The following is a 13,414-nucleotide window of genomic DNA, read 5'->3' as shown; positions in this document are numbered from 1 at the left end:
TGATTCCCAGTCCAGAACAAAATTTTAAAATACAGAGAACTTTTATTTACAGATGTACAGGAGGATATTGATTCTCTAGACTCAGGGATGAAATTATAACAAGATGACTTCATTTGAAAGAAGAAACTGGAGACGTTCTAAATATCCCAGAAAACAAAAGCAGCTTGTTCTGACTTACACTAGTTGGCAATCTGCTCAAATATAGGTGGTAGCTCTTAAAAAAAGTGTGATATAAATTGAGTTATTTTCAATAATCATGTCTACTCACAGTATTTAAGACCATCCGCTTTCGAGTGGCCACAAAACATACCTGAACTTTTAGTTCATACACTTCTTTCTTAAGCTGATTTGGGCTTTTTATAACGGAAATAGCTCCAGTTGTGTTGTTGATTTCAAATGAACCTTCGCTTCCTGCAATAAAACCAAGATGCTTTGATTACACGCTTTCCCCTGTGTCCTGAAAAAGCATGAGCAATCAAACGTACACTTCATTAAGCGCATCTGTGGCTATATATGTGTTCATATCTATTAGTAGATCTGCAGTCATTTTTCAAAAAGGAGGCACTTCTATGCCTGGTCATGGTATGCTGAAAGTGCAAAGGAAGGGCAACTGGGGTTTCCTCCACAAGGAACGGTTTTGGGGAGCCCTGGCCTTACAGGCAGTTGCCCTCGCTCTCCTCCCCCCCAGCTCGGCCACGCTCCTTTATGGGTGTGCAAATTTGGTATTCGTTTCCATTAGGCTGTCTTCTTCATGCACTGGTTCAAATAAAAATAGACATTCCTCATTTTAATTAGCAAATGCCTAATTAAGTCTCTGAGAAAACAAGAACATTTCTTTCACTAGTATCAGCTAAGGTGATAAGTCTGACAATCTATTTGAAAGACACATAATCACTCTTTCTGCAGGCAACATCTCTGGAGGCCTCAGAAGTTCAGCTGTTAATAAACTCTCAGCCTCCTGCTAGGCTGTCCTGAACAAAAAGGGCTTTTGGAGAATCTGGGGTGAAACCCACGCTTTACGCATCGAGGCCGAGTCTGCTCCGCAGGCAGGGCAGGGCTGTCTGCTGACGCTGGTCCCCCGCCTGATTTCCGAAAATTTGTGCAGAAAATCAGTTACAGGGCTGCATCAGCTTTCAGAGAGGCAGGAGTGTCTCAGCATGATGCTGGCACCCACATCACCTGGGCTGCCCATGGCAGACGGATGCCTTGGGAGCTCAGGGGACCTGTCCTGCTCTGCCCAGGAGCTCTGTGCACCCCGGCACACCGCCTTGGCTCAGAGGCCTACACGTGCGGCATAGCATGCTGTTCAAAGTAAAAGAAAGGCAAGGGAAACCCTTAAAACGAAGGAGATTAGTCCTTCAGAAATAAAGGATGATGGCATGAAAGCCCAGCCATTTTTCTTTTTCTCTATCTCAACTTCAGCACTAATTATTAAACCATCTGGTTTTGTTCCCTTTTGCTAATACCTGCAAGTTCACTAAAGTGCACTAGACACGATGTTGAATAGATACTGACTCATGTGGCAGTCAATTATTAAGATACATTGGCCCGGAAAGTTCATCTTGACTGAGAAAAAGCTGAAGTCAATAGTGGTTTCAAGCTACAATACTTCATGTTGTTGTCTAATTACCACACGGAAATTGGTAACTCAGAGTATGTAGCATTATGTGCGTTCCCTAGGACAGCACGTTCAGGTGATTAGAGTATTTTCTGAAACAACCCCTTACTCCCCAGCATTAAAATGCTTATAAAGAATAAATACTTCCATGTTGTCAGTATTTTCTCGCCCTTCGCAGGCCAGCCTGCAGGTACTGAATTAATGGCTGTCATGACTAAGGCCAGGGTTGCAGAGCAGGGGCAGAAATCTCTCTCTTCCTTCTCTGATTCTTCCCTATCTATTTCTTCAACACTCTGTCTACTAAAGCACATTCACTTTCTCTCCTTTCCACTTTCATTCCCTGCTAACGAAATCCTACGTTAATGGGCACAAGGAAAACCCACTCCCAAGAAGTTACGTGTTATGCTATTCATAATATCTCCTTCTTTCCAAACTCCTCCTCTCTTTTAGCCCATTTTTCCCCCTAACCCCTTTCTATTCCACCTCCATTTTCTTTGGAAATTTACCATCTCTTTTCATTAATCCTATTTGACATGTTCCCTGTTTCATTTGCCTCCATTTATTTCCTTCCTTGTCTGGCATCTTCTACCCCCACTTTTTGGTTTCTACTTCTCATTCTCCATCTTTCTTTCCATCTTTTCTCGTTTCCCATCTATTATTCTCTTCTGCAACCCTTTTTCTCAATGCTTCTGCCTTCCTTTCACCCTCTTCTACCTATTCCCCTGCCTTAGGGGAGAAGGAACCTTGGCATGCATCCCATCCCAAGTAAAAGTCATATCTGAACGACAGCCCTCTTCATCCTCTCCAGACCTTGCTGTTTAGATGAAGTAACAGAGCGAAGAACTTCCTGCAAAGCTCTGCAAGTACACATCAAATTTCTCTTACTGAATTTTAGGCTCTCTTGTACCTGGGAGTTGGGGTGTCCCCGTTGCCAGTGAAGTCTTGCTTTGGAGGAAGAGAGAACCAAACAAAACCGCTAAATTCAAAGTTGTAGCTTGAGCTAAGTTGTTGACTTCACCGTTAATGAAACATCAATTCAGCTAAGCTTCACATTTATGCTATTAAAAGATGTGCTAAAGACACCCTCAGAATAGCTGATGGAAAACATTAATCTTCTGATAACATCTACTTTCTTCCAGTGCATTGGATAGCCAGTCTCTCTTCACTGATAAACATCACTACTTCCAAGAAACCAGAGGTTTGACCATTTAGCCACTTCAATCACAATATTAACAAAAAATATCCCTCTAAATACCATGTCTGAGTGTCTCAATGCAGTATCTTGTTTTTAAATTAAATGACTGAGACGCTCAGTGACAGTGAATGCATCTCCCTTTACATTTTCTAAAATGACAAGCAGGCTACTGATGCTTAACAAATAAGCAACATTAACAATTCCAAGATGAAGAGCATACCTCCATGAAGCAGATGCTAAAACGCAGTGAATCGTGTCTTGGCTGTTTTCTGGAGTTCTTCCAGGCACCTGACACTATTTCATGAGAGTTTGCCTCAGCTTTATTAAACTCCAGCATACTTCATCCTAATTTAAAGTCACATCTAGTTTCGACTCCCCTTCGGATTTCAGGCAAGCCAGGTCTACTCACCATTCACGATGGAGTAACGAATACTGTTAGGCTTTCCTCTGTCTCCATCAAGAGCAACAACAGTAAGTACCTCAGAGCCCTGGGGAGAAATGGGGAATTACGGTCTGAGAGTAAGATCAAAGAGCAATGAAATTGCCACCATGTATTAATAAGCTTAACTTCAGAAAGTCTTTCCTCAGTGAGGTGTGGGCAGAAGAGTGCGTACTTCTATTGTGGCTGCAGGGGGAACGCAGCAAGAGCCCTTGACTCTGAGCCAGAAAATCCAGCGCTTGGCTTTGCAAGGCAGGTGGTTTGGCTGCTGGAGCTGGATACGCTCCAAACAAGGAGGTTCTGGCCTCCACTTTTCTCTTTCTCCTCGTCAGACTTATGTGCTGGCGCTGAGCTAGTTTCTCCAGATGTGGCAGGAGGCTCAGGTTAATAGCGTCATATTTTGTACTCAGACGCTGCCTGTGCTTATATCCTCTGTTATGCCTCACCGGAAAGCAGAGCTGATGATTAGACAATTCCTGCCAGGGAAACAGGCTGGTTACCCTGCAATTAAATCAGACAAGTCCCTGTTGCCCAGCGTGGGAGACGGGGATGGGGCTCTCTTGGGGTTGCAGGAGTTTTTTTCTGAGATTCTTCAATGAATTTTTCCCGGCTTTCCACAGTAGCCCACCAAAGCCAAGTCAGACCCTGGACGGACGAACACGATGTGGTCCTAATTATTACCTGGCATGTAGGGGGGTGTGCTTGTAAAATCACTTGCAGCTACTCCTTGGGGCAATGCTGTGTTGTCCCTACGTTGCTAATTTTAGTTGCTTTCAGCGACGTTGCAACCCACGTGCTGCAACTCCTTACAAAGTGAGAACGTGGCTGCTGCCATGCGCTCACCGAGGAGCCGCAACGGAGCCCACGCGCACCAGCTGCCGTCAGTGTGATGCTGCCGTCCATGCAGCAGGCAGGAGCAACCTGCTAGGGAACAGGCAGCTGCCAAGAGCGTCATCAGGTCATTTTTGTGCTACCCAATTAAGCTGAGACAGACAGCAGAAGCAAGCCAGGGATCACACAGAAATTTACCCCACACAACACTTAGCGCATAACATTATGATGAAAACTATGATGACTTAGCTGTCCTTAAAGTCTTCCCTGTCTTTCTTTCTGTGTACGTAACAAGGCTGCGGGCCGCAAGCACAGAACTTGCAGGCTGGAGATCACTTGCTCGTGTGCCTATTCCCATCGACTCAGAAGCACGATTCACAGGGTGAGAGCTCACCAAAGTGACAATGAGCTGCACAATTTAGGCCTCTTTGTACTAACAAAGTACAAATCTTACTGGTTTGGGCCACAAATAGCAGGGACCTTGAAGTAATGGTCAACTGGTCACAAGTGGCAACAAGTAACCCTTTCATGGAAATCCTTGAGTGAGTTTTTCAAACAGCAGGAACATGCTGTTAGAGCAAGTGGAAATACAGAGCTGTGTTTATTATCATTTATACTGGAAGCTGCATTAAAATGTGCCTGCCAGACAAAATCCAGTCCTGTCCCTCTGAAGGTGACAGAGTACTTGTAAATACTGACATTGGCTACTAACGTTCATTTGGAGAACAACTCCATCAAGGAGAAAAGAAGCAAGTTTATGAGATCAATGCTGAATGTGTAAGTAACACTAAAATCAGCTTAGGCATCTGTCTGTGGACTTCACTCTAACAGCTAAGCCCACACTAGGAAGGACTGGTTCGTGCCTCCATCATTATAATATCGTAATGGCGCAAGTTACGAGCTCAGGCTGGATGGAATCAATATTTACTGACTTCTGGTCTCCTTGGTAAACACTAACTCCTGTGTGCACCTGAGAGTTATTTTGAGAGCTATGCACAGGAAATCTGTATAAATACTGCAGAGTAAATCAGTACACATAACAACATTCATTCCAAACATCTGCAAAGTACACAAGCATTACTTCTCCACCCTGCTGAAACGTAACAGTCTACACACTGAACTGCAATATACAGTTATGCAAGAGCTGCAGGATACTCTGGAGTTCTGGACGGAAAGTAAAGACCCAATCCTTCCTGAAACTCAAGAGAAGTTCAGGTGACCAGCACACAGTTGCACTGCCAAAGAGATCAACAGTTTAAGGTTGCATAATTTTATGAGTAGGTACCATTTCCTATGCTATGTATGAAGAAAATTTTAATTAAATCTTATGTATTCGGGTGATCCATGCACAGTATCATGCCACTGGTCAGGTACATGGAAAATTCTTTCCTTGGCAGCATCACAAATAATAAGTTGCTGGAAGATGCACGGTGGATAGATATGACAAACTAATTTGCTAAGCCGTACACGCTCTTCTGGGCAAATCTGCCGTTAGCAGTTTCTAGGGCACAGCACAGCCAGGACCTCAGTGTCCTATTTGGATTCTTTGTCTGCAATAGAGAAATGAAGCGATATGCCTTCAGCAGCAGACATATGCAGACAAATGCAGTGTCCCCACTCATAAACAGTTCTCCTAAGCACATCCCGGCTTGCCTGACGCTCTGTTGGATTTTAGGTCTGAGAGGACTTCTTGGCCCCTCCTGTCTATCACAGGAGCAGAAAGTATCCTTCGTTATGGGGATGGCAGGATTACAGCTCCCCAGATGATTCCAAGGGGATGACACACGGAGCCTACAGCATTTGAGTAACAGGACAGTAATCAAAAACTCTTCCTTGACCCATACTTTGCACAACTACCTGATGGCACCAGATTCATGAGCTAGGAAATAAAAGCACCTCTAGAGCACTCACTACAGACATGCACAAAGCCTTCTAACGAGATGTGGTCAGGTTCAGGTGAGGTAACTGGTAATCTGTCTAAGCTCTCAGGCAAGTGCCTCTGCAGGTCTCAGCTACTGAAGAGCTCTTGGTCACTGTCTGGGTCTAGAGTAACATGGAGGGACCAAACCTTTTTTGTCTTCAATGACAGCAGCAGCAAGACTTGCATGGTGAATTTGCAAAGGATGTAAATAAGAACAAGTGTGAGATATGCTCAGCTCATTTCTCCTACCAGTCAAGTCAGAGTTTAGGTCCCAGTTTCCATTACTAATAAAGCCTGTGCCATAAAATCATGGTGCCAACTTGACCAACATATGAAAGATTGCACTTGTTCTCCCACAGGTGAAAAACAGCACTTACCGCAAGGGTATCCTCATAAACATATCCATAGTAGGGAGTCCCGATGAACATGGGAGGAGTGTCCTGAACATCCTCCACATTGACAGTAACGGTTGTTGTGGCTGAAAACACTTTGTTGTCTCCCCTGAGCTTCCCACCGCCATCCTAGAAGAGAAGTCATCATCAGATGCCTCTGCTGAAACATGTCTGCAAATCAGTTTATGGCCTTGCATGCATCTCGTAAGCCTTCACAGGCATATCCCAGGAATTCCTCATCTCTCTCTTAACACAGATTCATCTCTGCTGTCCTATTCCTTCTCTTTTCCATTTGTCCTTCCATTTCCATTAATCCCTCTCTGATTAGGCACACAGCCCTCAATATCTCAAGAGTCATTTCTTACGTTAAAAGTGGTTGTGCCAATACATGCGGTCATATATAATCTTGTGTCAATGACACATGGGGCAGGGGATTCAAGCTTTTTGCAGGAAAGAAGCAGCTAGAAGCAGGTGCAAAAAGTTAGCCACAAAGGCCTACAGCGTTCCATCCCCCATATGGTCTTGCCATAAGAAACAACAAAACGATATGTGGCAGCAGGGCAATGCATTTCTAGGGGAAAATTACATAATGCATGTGATCAAAGTCTCCTAGGGACTCTTACATGATATAAGTGAAAGCACGGAGGAACACAAAGCCAGAAGCTGTTAGGTAGCCACAGTGCATAAACAGTCTCTGGAGACTTTACTACAATCAACTCTGTTCGTGCTACTGATACAGCAGAGCCAAACAGAGAAATCATTCTCAATTTCAGAAGCTTTTAACACCTTCAAGCTCAGAGCACCAGCTGGAGGGCAGTAGTTATGCTGGTATATAAGAGAGCGTGAATTGTTTGGTGTGTCCACTGTAGCAATCTGAAAATCCCATCTTTTTGAAGAAATATGCTCAGGTTTTTCACCCTAACTGCAGCAAAGGCAGCACTAATCCACATTTTGTTACTTCTTCCCAGATTTTTTTAGCCTGGCTAAATAAATAAATAAATAAATAAATAAATAAAATGATCCATATACTTTTCCTAAAACACAAGAATCCCAGAAAGGCAGCATAAGTAGCAGAAAAAAATCATCCTATTTCCACCCACGTGTGCCTGTCTGTGTGACAGGTCCCCAAAGGATCCTGAGATACTTTGTTTCAGAATCCATAAACTTTTAAAGCCCGTGAGGACTCCTCTGCACTGCTGAGGGTGACAGTGGCAAGGAGTGATGTTCAGCAATACTTGAATGCTTTGAGTAAGTTCCTGCCACAAGGTAGCTGGCAAGTGAAAGAAGGAAACGTCCACAGATAGATCCAGAAAATAAGCGTGTCACCCATGGCTGTCCGACGACAGCTGATCAATGTGATCCACATAAGCTGCTGCTAGCGGTTTGTCACGACCGTGCCGGGCGGCCAGCCTGCAGCAGCATGCGGAGCCCTGGGTACCTACGTTCGTGTTCGAGACTGACGCTTTCCAAAAGGCTGCATGCACCAACCCTTCCCTTCCAGACAACTTGTCACATGCACGGCTGACTTTCTGCAGAGGGGCTCGACATCCCAGCGCCGGGGCCTGGGCTAAATGTGGAAAACCCACTCTCAAATGCCGCCAGATGTTGCACAGCAGCAGCACTTTTCCTGCTGCTAGACACGGGCTGCCTTTCCTCACTCATTTTTCCATGCTACCTGCCGTATCTCCAGACACGACAGAGGGAGTGACTCTGCCGCTCCAATGCTAGGCTTCGTTTCAGTAACCCTTAGGGTTACTCTTCTTCTATTTGACCTGTGCTGTCCTACTCAAATATAGCTCTTCCTCTCCTCCCATTTCAGGAGAGAAGCTTGATACCTTGGCTACTACGACGACAAAATGGGTTCTCGATTTTTCATAGTCCAGGGTGACCCCTGTTTTGATGCGCAGAACACCACTGTGACGGTCTATCGTAAACTTATTAGCATGGATGTTCTAGAAGAAAAGAGAGAGAAACAGTGAAAGGTTGCAGGGATGGAAATAACACTGCTGTAGGGATTCATCTTCTATTTCATTTGCTAAGGCAAAAGACTAGAATAATGATATGGTCTGGGTGAATAACGTACTTGATGAATTTCACCTCTGTGTGTTTATGAACAATTCATGAACCAACCACGACCGTCCTATTATTCAAATAAATCACTAACTTCAGTGTGGATTTTTTTAACCTTTTAGTATTTCATTGTGAAATCTTAAAATTCAGTTAGCACAGGTCATTGCATGGAATTAAATAGTAAGGCTTATCACAAAAAAGAAGAGGGGAAAAAAAAGGAAGAAGAGAAAAGGTGTTATCCACTAGCTTTTCCGGGTTCTACTGGCTTCAAAAAATCAGCAATGTTTCATGCACAGATTATCATCAAAGACTTCTACAGCAACGTTTTAGTGATTTTTTTGGGGTGTCCAAGATGAAGGACTTAAAAGATATCTTATTACCAAAAAAAGGCCTAAAAATATCTCTCTCCCTTCTTCCCGACTGGAGATATCTGTAAACTCATCTCAGTTTAGGTAAGCATATGCAACAGTTTCTGTGAGATAATCTTGGCCTTCTTGGTACACATCACTACCTGCCCACACAAGACTTTTCTGTGCACCTCATGAATTCTCAGAGATTGTGACAAAAGATGTGGCAACATTTCTTCAACAAGTACACAAATTAAGTAACCTTCTGGCTACACAAACATATTAGCTAGACATAGATGTTTGAAATAACTGTTCCTTAGGTTCATATTCTATCAGCTTACTAGAAAAAACCCTGTGCAAAACTGAATCCTGCACACATTGTATTTTGAAAGGATAACTGGTCAAATCCAAACTAAATTTCAACAAGACACTCAAGGTGTTCTTCATATTATGCCTAAGCTCATAGCAGGATTAGCTTTCGCGCTATATAAATATTTTCCAGCTTGTTTCCGTATTTGTATCCAAAATAAATATTGCGACAAGTTGATTTGGTTTTTTTTTTTTTCCTGTTGCTTCTTGAATGAGGGAAACTGCAGCAAATCTGGAGAAGCTGGTCATGAGAGGGTAGAATTTGAAAGGCATTATGCAAAACACTTAACTTTTACAGAAGGTTTGTAATAAAGATAAAATTCAGCTTTGAAGATGCAGCCCTCTCCTGTTCTTCACCAGTGGGCTACACCTGAAAGGCTGGTTCAAAGCAGGCACAGCTTTGTCTTGAGGAGAGAAAACTTAGTACTCTGTATATTACACTGCAATCCAGATCTCAGTTACACACCAGCCTGCTACAATCAAGGGCAGATTTAGGTTTCCAGTGCACTTTGTTTTCCAAAAAAAGCTATTTCATGCTTTAAAAATCCCATATGCATACAAAATTACAATCAGACTTTGATACACTTGTTGCCCCCATCTCTAAGAGTTGCCACGCGAAAAAGGGGGCCAACAGAAGCCTTGCTGTGAGAAGTCCGGCTGGCAACCACAGGAGTGCTGGCAGCAACTCCAGCTCCTCCCTCTACCTTCTGGACTACGTTCGGCCGCTTGCAGTCAGGCGATGCCAGTTAAGGCAGAGCCTGTTCTCTCACACACCATGCAAAATTGGTCCTACAGACACTACTAGCAGGCTTAATACTCAAAACCTTTTTTTATGCTGGTTTCCGAGATCTCATTTAGTGAGATTACTTCTGAAGACACAGATAATACCTTACCTGTAGGAAGTAGGTGATACTTCCTCCAGAACCCGTGTCTCTGTCTACTGCCTCGATCTTAAATATACTGCTGCCAGAGGGAGTGTTCTGTGACCAGAAAGAGTTACCAGAGTCAGAAAGAACCAGCAAAGCAATGTGACTTAAAATAAATGAAAAATGAGCCTGCAAGGAGGAAGAAAAAGGGAGTGAGGGTAGAAAGAATACAAAGGAATGAAGGAATCAAAAAGCAGAGAGTAAAGAGAGAAGAAGAGAAAGAGATTAAGAATGGAGGAAACTGGAAAGAACAGTAAGATAGAAAACAACTATTCCCCCTGAAGCCAGCTCTAAAAACTCCACTGACTCGCATCTTGGAGCTCACCCACAAAATAACATACCTTGAGAAAAGAGCTTGCCCCTATCAGACTTGTTCCCTAAGTGTGCACTGAATATTAAATACCTACCCAAAATCCTGAAACAAAAGAGTGCAAGTTCATCCTGCAAATTTCATTATTTTACTGAAAACATACTAGCTCCTCTTTACATTCTATTGAAATATACTTGCAGTATGCAAAGAAACTCAACCAACCTCTGGAACTTGGACTATGTAAGGTGTATTGATGAACTCTGGGCTCTCATCGTTAGCATCTGTTACAAGGATCCTGACTTTTTCAGAAACCTGGAGTGGAATATGAAGACTACATTATGAATCAAGGTGATTTACGACATATAGATATTCATTTGCCTACCAAGGTGCATTCAAATGCAACGAAAAACTGCGTTCTAATAGAATCTCCTTGCACTACCAAAACTGAGCGCGAGAAAGAAAATACAGAAAATCATACCATCCACAAGAATAGGCTTCCAGGAGAACATACAGATCTCTCTAAATGAAATAAGAAATCTCAGAGTACTTTATAAATTACAGATTATGGGGCTGATTTTCAAAAGTGGCTTTCCTCCTCTTTATGGCATTCAAGATGCCATGATATATTTTATGGGAATACATAAATGACTGTGTAGAAGTTGGTATCTGACAGCCAAAAGCTGTCATTAATGCCTCATTTGATATCACAACGTTAAGAGTGCGCATAATTTGGATATACACGCTAGTAATATTTAAGAAAAACATAACGTAGCCTCTGTTCTCCTTCTAAAAATATAGAGGCAAACATCTTTGACCAACAAAACTTCACAGTGGTTTGTAAGGTGGAGATGTGGACGTGATCCCATCATTTCCTTTATTTACAGAGATTGCTGGGGCAGTTGGGACTGTAAGACCCAGTCACTTGCCAAGCACGCAACGTAGCAATCTCACTACGTTTGTTTGACACGAGGAAGTGCTCTGCAGTTAATCCACTCTTGTGGCTAGTAAAAGGGTCCCACTTTTGTGGCATCTTTGATGATGAAGCCCAGGTCCTCTTGGCAGACTAATAACCTATCTGTAACAGCATTTATCTGTAAACTGAAAATGCCAAGGAAAATTGTAGAACCAGGATTAGATGCTGGTGCAATGCCCCAGATAAGCCATGAATGATTAGAAGTGATCAAAGCTTTATTCAGCAGCAGACAAGGAAAATCCCACCACCTTAGCATAAGCAAATCTTAATGCCATGCTAAGAGACGCTACGGGGGGTGGGGGGTGGGGTGGAGGGAGGAAGTCAGCTCCTGCGTGTCCAACACTAGCTCCTATCAATGCCATACATTTCTTCAAAAAGCCTCCGGCTCTTTCTTAGGCGTGAACCCTACTGAGCGGACAGTGAAATGTCATAGGCAGCTGCTATTATTTTGTAGGCCACTTTGAGCCAGGCTTTCAGCTCACCCTGCAGTTGTACTTATCCTCAAGCAGCTGAGCAAGGAACTGGAATGAGACCTGAGTTAGTGGGAGTTTCGTGGCTCTTGAAACAGAAGGTAAGACTCTAATGAGATCATGGTTTCTGACAAAATGAGATATTCTCTGAAAGGCAGTTTAATGGGGGAGAGGTGCAGGGGGTGACAGTTTGACAAGCTATGGCATAAGCAAATACTTACTGTACTCAGGCCATCTGAAATACTGACTATTACTTCAATCTCATCTTCCTTCTGTAAACAAAGAAAATTCCTTTGTTACGAGAGTTGGTTATTTGCGCAGATTTAAATGGGTCTCAGTGGATACAGCACAGTAGCAGCTAATAGTACAAAGCAGCCGCAGCAGTGGAGAGGAAGCCCCTCTCACAGGCTCCACGTCTGGCTCTTGCAGGGCTTCTTGGACTTCCTGTGGCCACTGACAAGAGACAGTTGCTCTGGGAATCCCTGTCTGCCTGTAAAGCACTAGTGCAAATCAGCTGTCTTTTTCAAGAAACCCTTCCTAAAAAGATATTTTTGGAACAAAATTCTTCTGTCTTAGTATACCATACTTCGATGGGTTTACTGAGTATTGCGTACTCTTCCCTGCAAAGCAGACATATCAGTTCAATGCCTGTGTTCCCAGAACAAGGTTGCCTTTAGGTCACTATTGCTGGGAACATGTTTAACCAACATAAAGGACTGTCACGTAACTAGAAAAGTGAACTTGAACGCTGCTTACGGAAATCTCTACTCTCTCCTAATGACAGAATTCTAAATAAATTGAGATTTTCTCTGAAGATTAAAGGATTGTAATTGGCCCTAGGCTCTTGACTGAGGGAGGTGGGCTATGGGGGAGGAAAGATAGCCATAAAGAGTGTATCTCTATTTTGGCTAAAGCTGAACAGACAGCTGCCCAAAGATCAGTAGTAATGTCAGTGGTACACGTAAATTGGAAAAGAATGTGATGGGTGAAATATAATGTCTCAGAACGGCAAAAGAAATTGTATGTTTCAAGGGCAAAAAAGTTGACTCTGTTCTTCAAAATCACTGATCAAATTAAGGACTCAAAGATGCTCCATTTCATTTCCTCTACCTCTCTGTCCAGCTCCTCAACCAGCGTAACGTTTCCAAGGTGCTCGTCAACAGAAAAGTAGCGTCTTGATCCAGCTTCATAGGTCAGGCCATAAGTCACGGGATCTCCTTCCGGGTCAGTTCCGTTCAGAGTGTACACGTGGGTACCTGAAAAATTGGACCATGTAACAACATTTCCTTGTGGTTGGTTCGATCAGAGAGTGTTTTCACTGCTCTCTTCCTTAAGAATTTAGCCCCTTTTTGGTAGGCAAAGCTTCTGTGAATCAAACCTGCTTTGCAGGGAATATGGATAAGTAGACAGGTCAATAGTTCTGACTGATTGCCACTTTTTAGCATACTGGTTAAATCAAGCTTATCTGTGCTGGTTTCTCTCACTTTGGCCTCTTTCCTGTAGAAATTGCACAAAGATCAATACAGCTCCCATCATAGCATTTACATAGATAA

The 13,414-nt window shown here is 43.2% G+C and overlaps 1 protein-coding gene across 1 annotated transcript in view; it reads right to left on the bottom strand.

Moving 5' to 3' along the window:
• Positions 1-13,414, bottom strand: part of CDHR1 (cadherin related family member 1) — a 54,975-nt gene that overhangs the window by 23,548 nt on the left and 18,013 nt on the right. The window contains exons 8-15 of the mRNA XM_068950627.1: positions 12,972-13,117; positions 12,083-12,133; positions 10,641-10,730; positions 10,076-10,162; positions 8,232-8,348; positions 6,382-6,525; positions 3,223-3,301; positions 311-411 (exon numbers count right to left, since the gene is read on the bottom strand). Coding sequence (XP_068806728.1) covers positions 311-411; positions 3,223-3,301; positions 6,382-6,525; positions 8,232-8,348; positions 10,076-10,162; positions 10,641-10,730; positions 12,083-12,133; positions 12,972-13,117 — 815 coding nt within the window. The remainder of the gene's footprint in view (positions 1-310; positions 412-3,222; positions 3,302-6,381; positions 6,526-8,231; positions 8,349-10,075; positions 10,163-10,640; positions 10,731-12,082; positions 12,134-12,971; positions 13,118-13,414) is intronic.

The sequence above is a fragment of the Struthio camelus genome, chromosome 7, assembly GCF_040807025.1.
Source record: "Struthio camelus isolate bStrCam1 chromosome 7, bStrCam1.hap1, whole genome shotgun sequence".
NCBI lineage: Eukaryota > Metazoa > Chordata > Aves > Struthioniformes > Struthionidae > Struthio > Struthio camelus.
The sequence above is the reverse complement of the archived record's forward strand: the minus strand, read 5'-3'. Positions and strand labels throughout refer to the sequence as shown.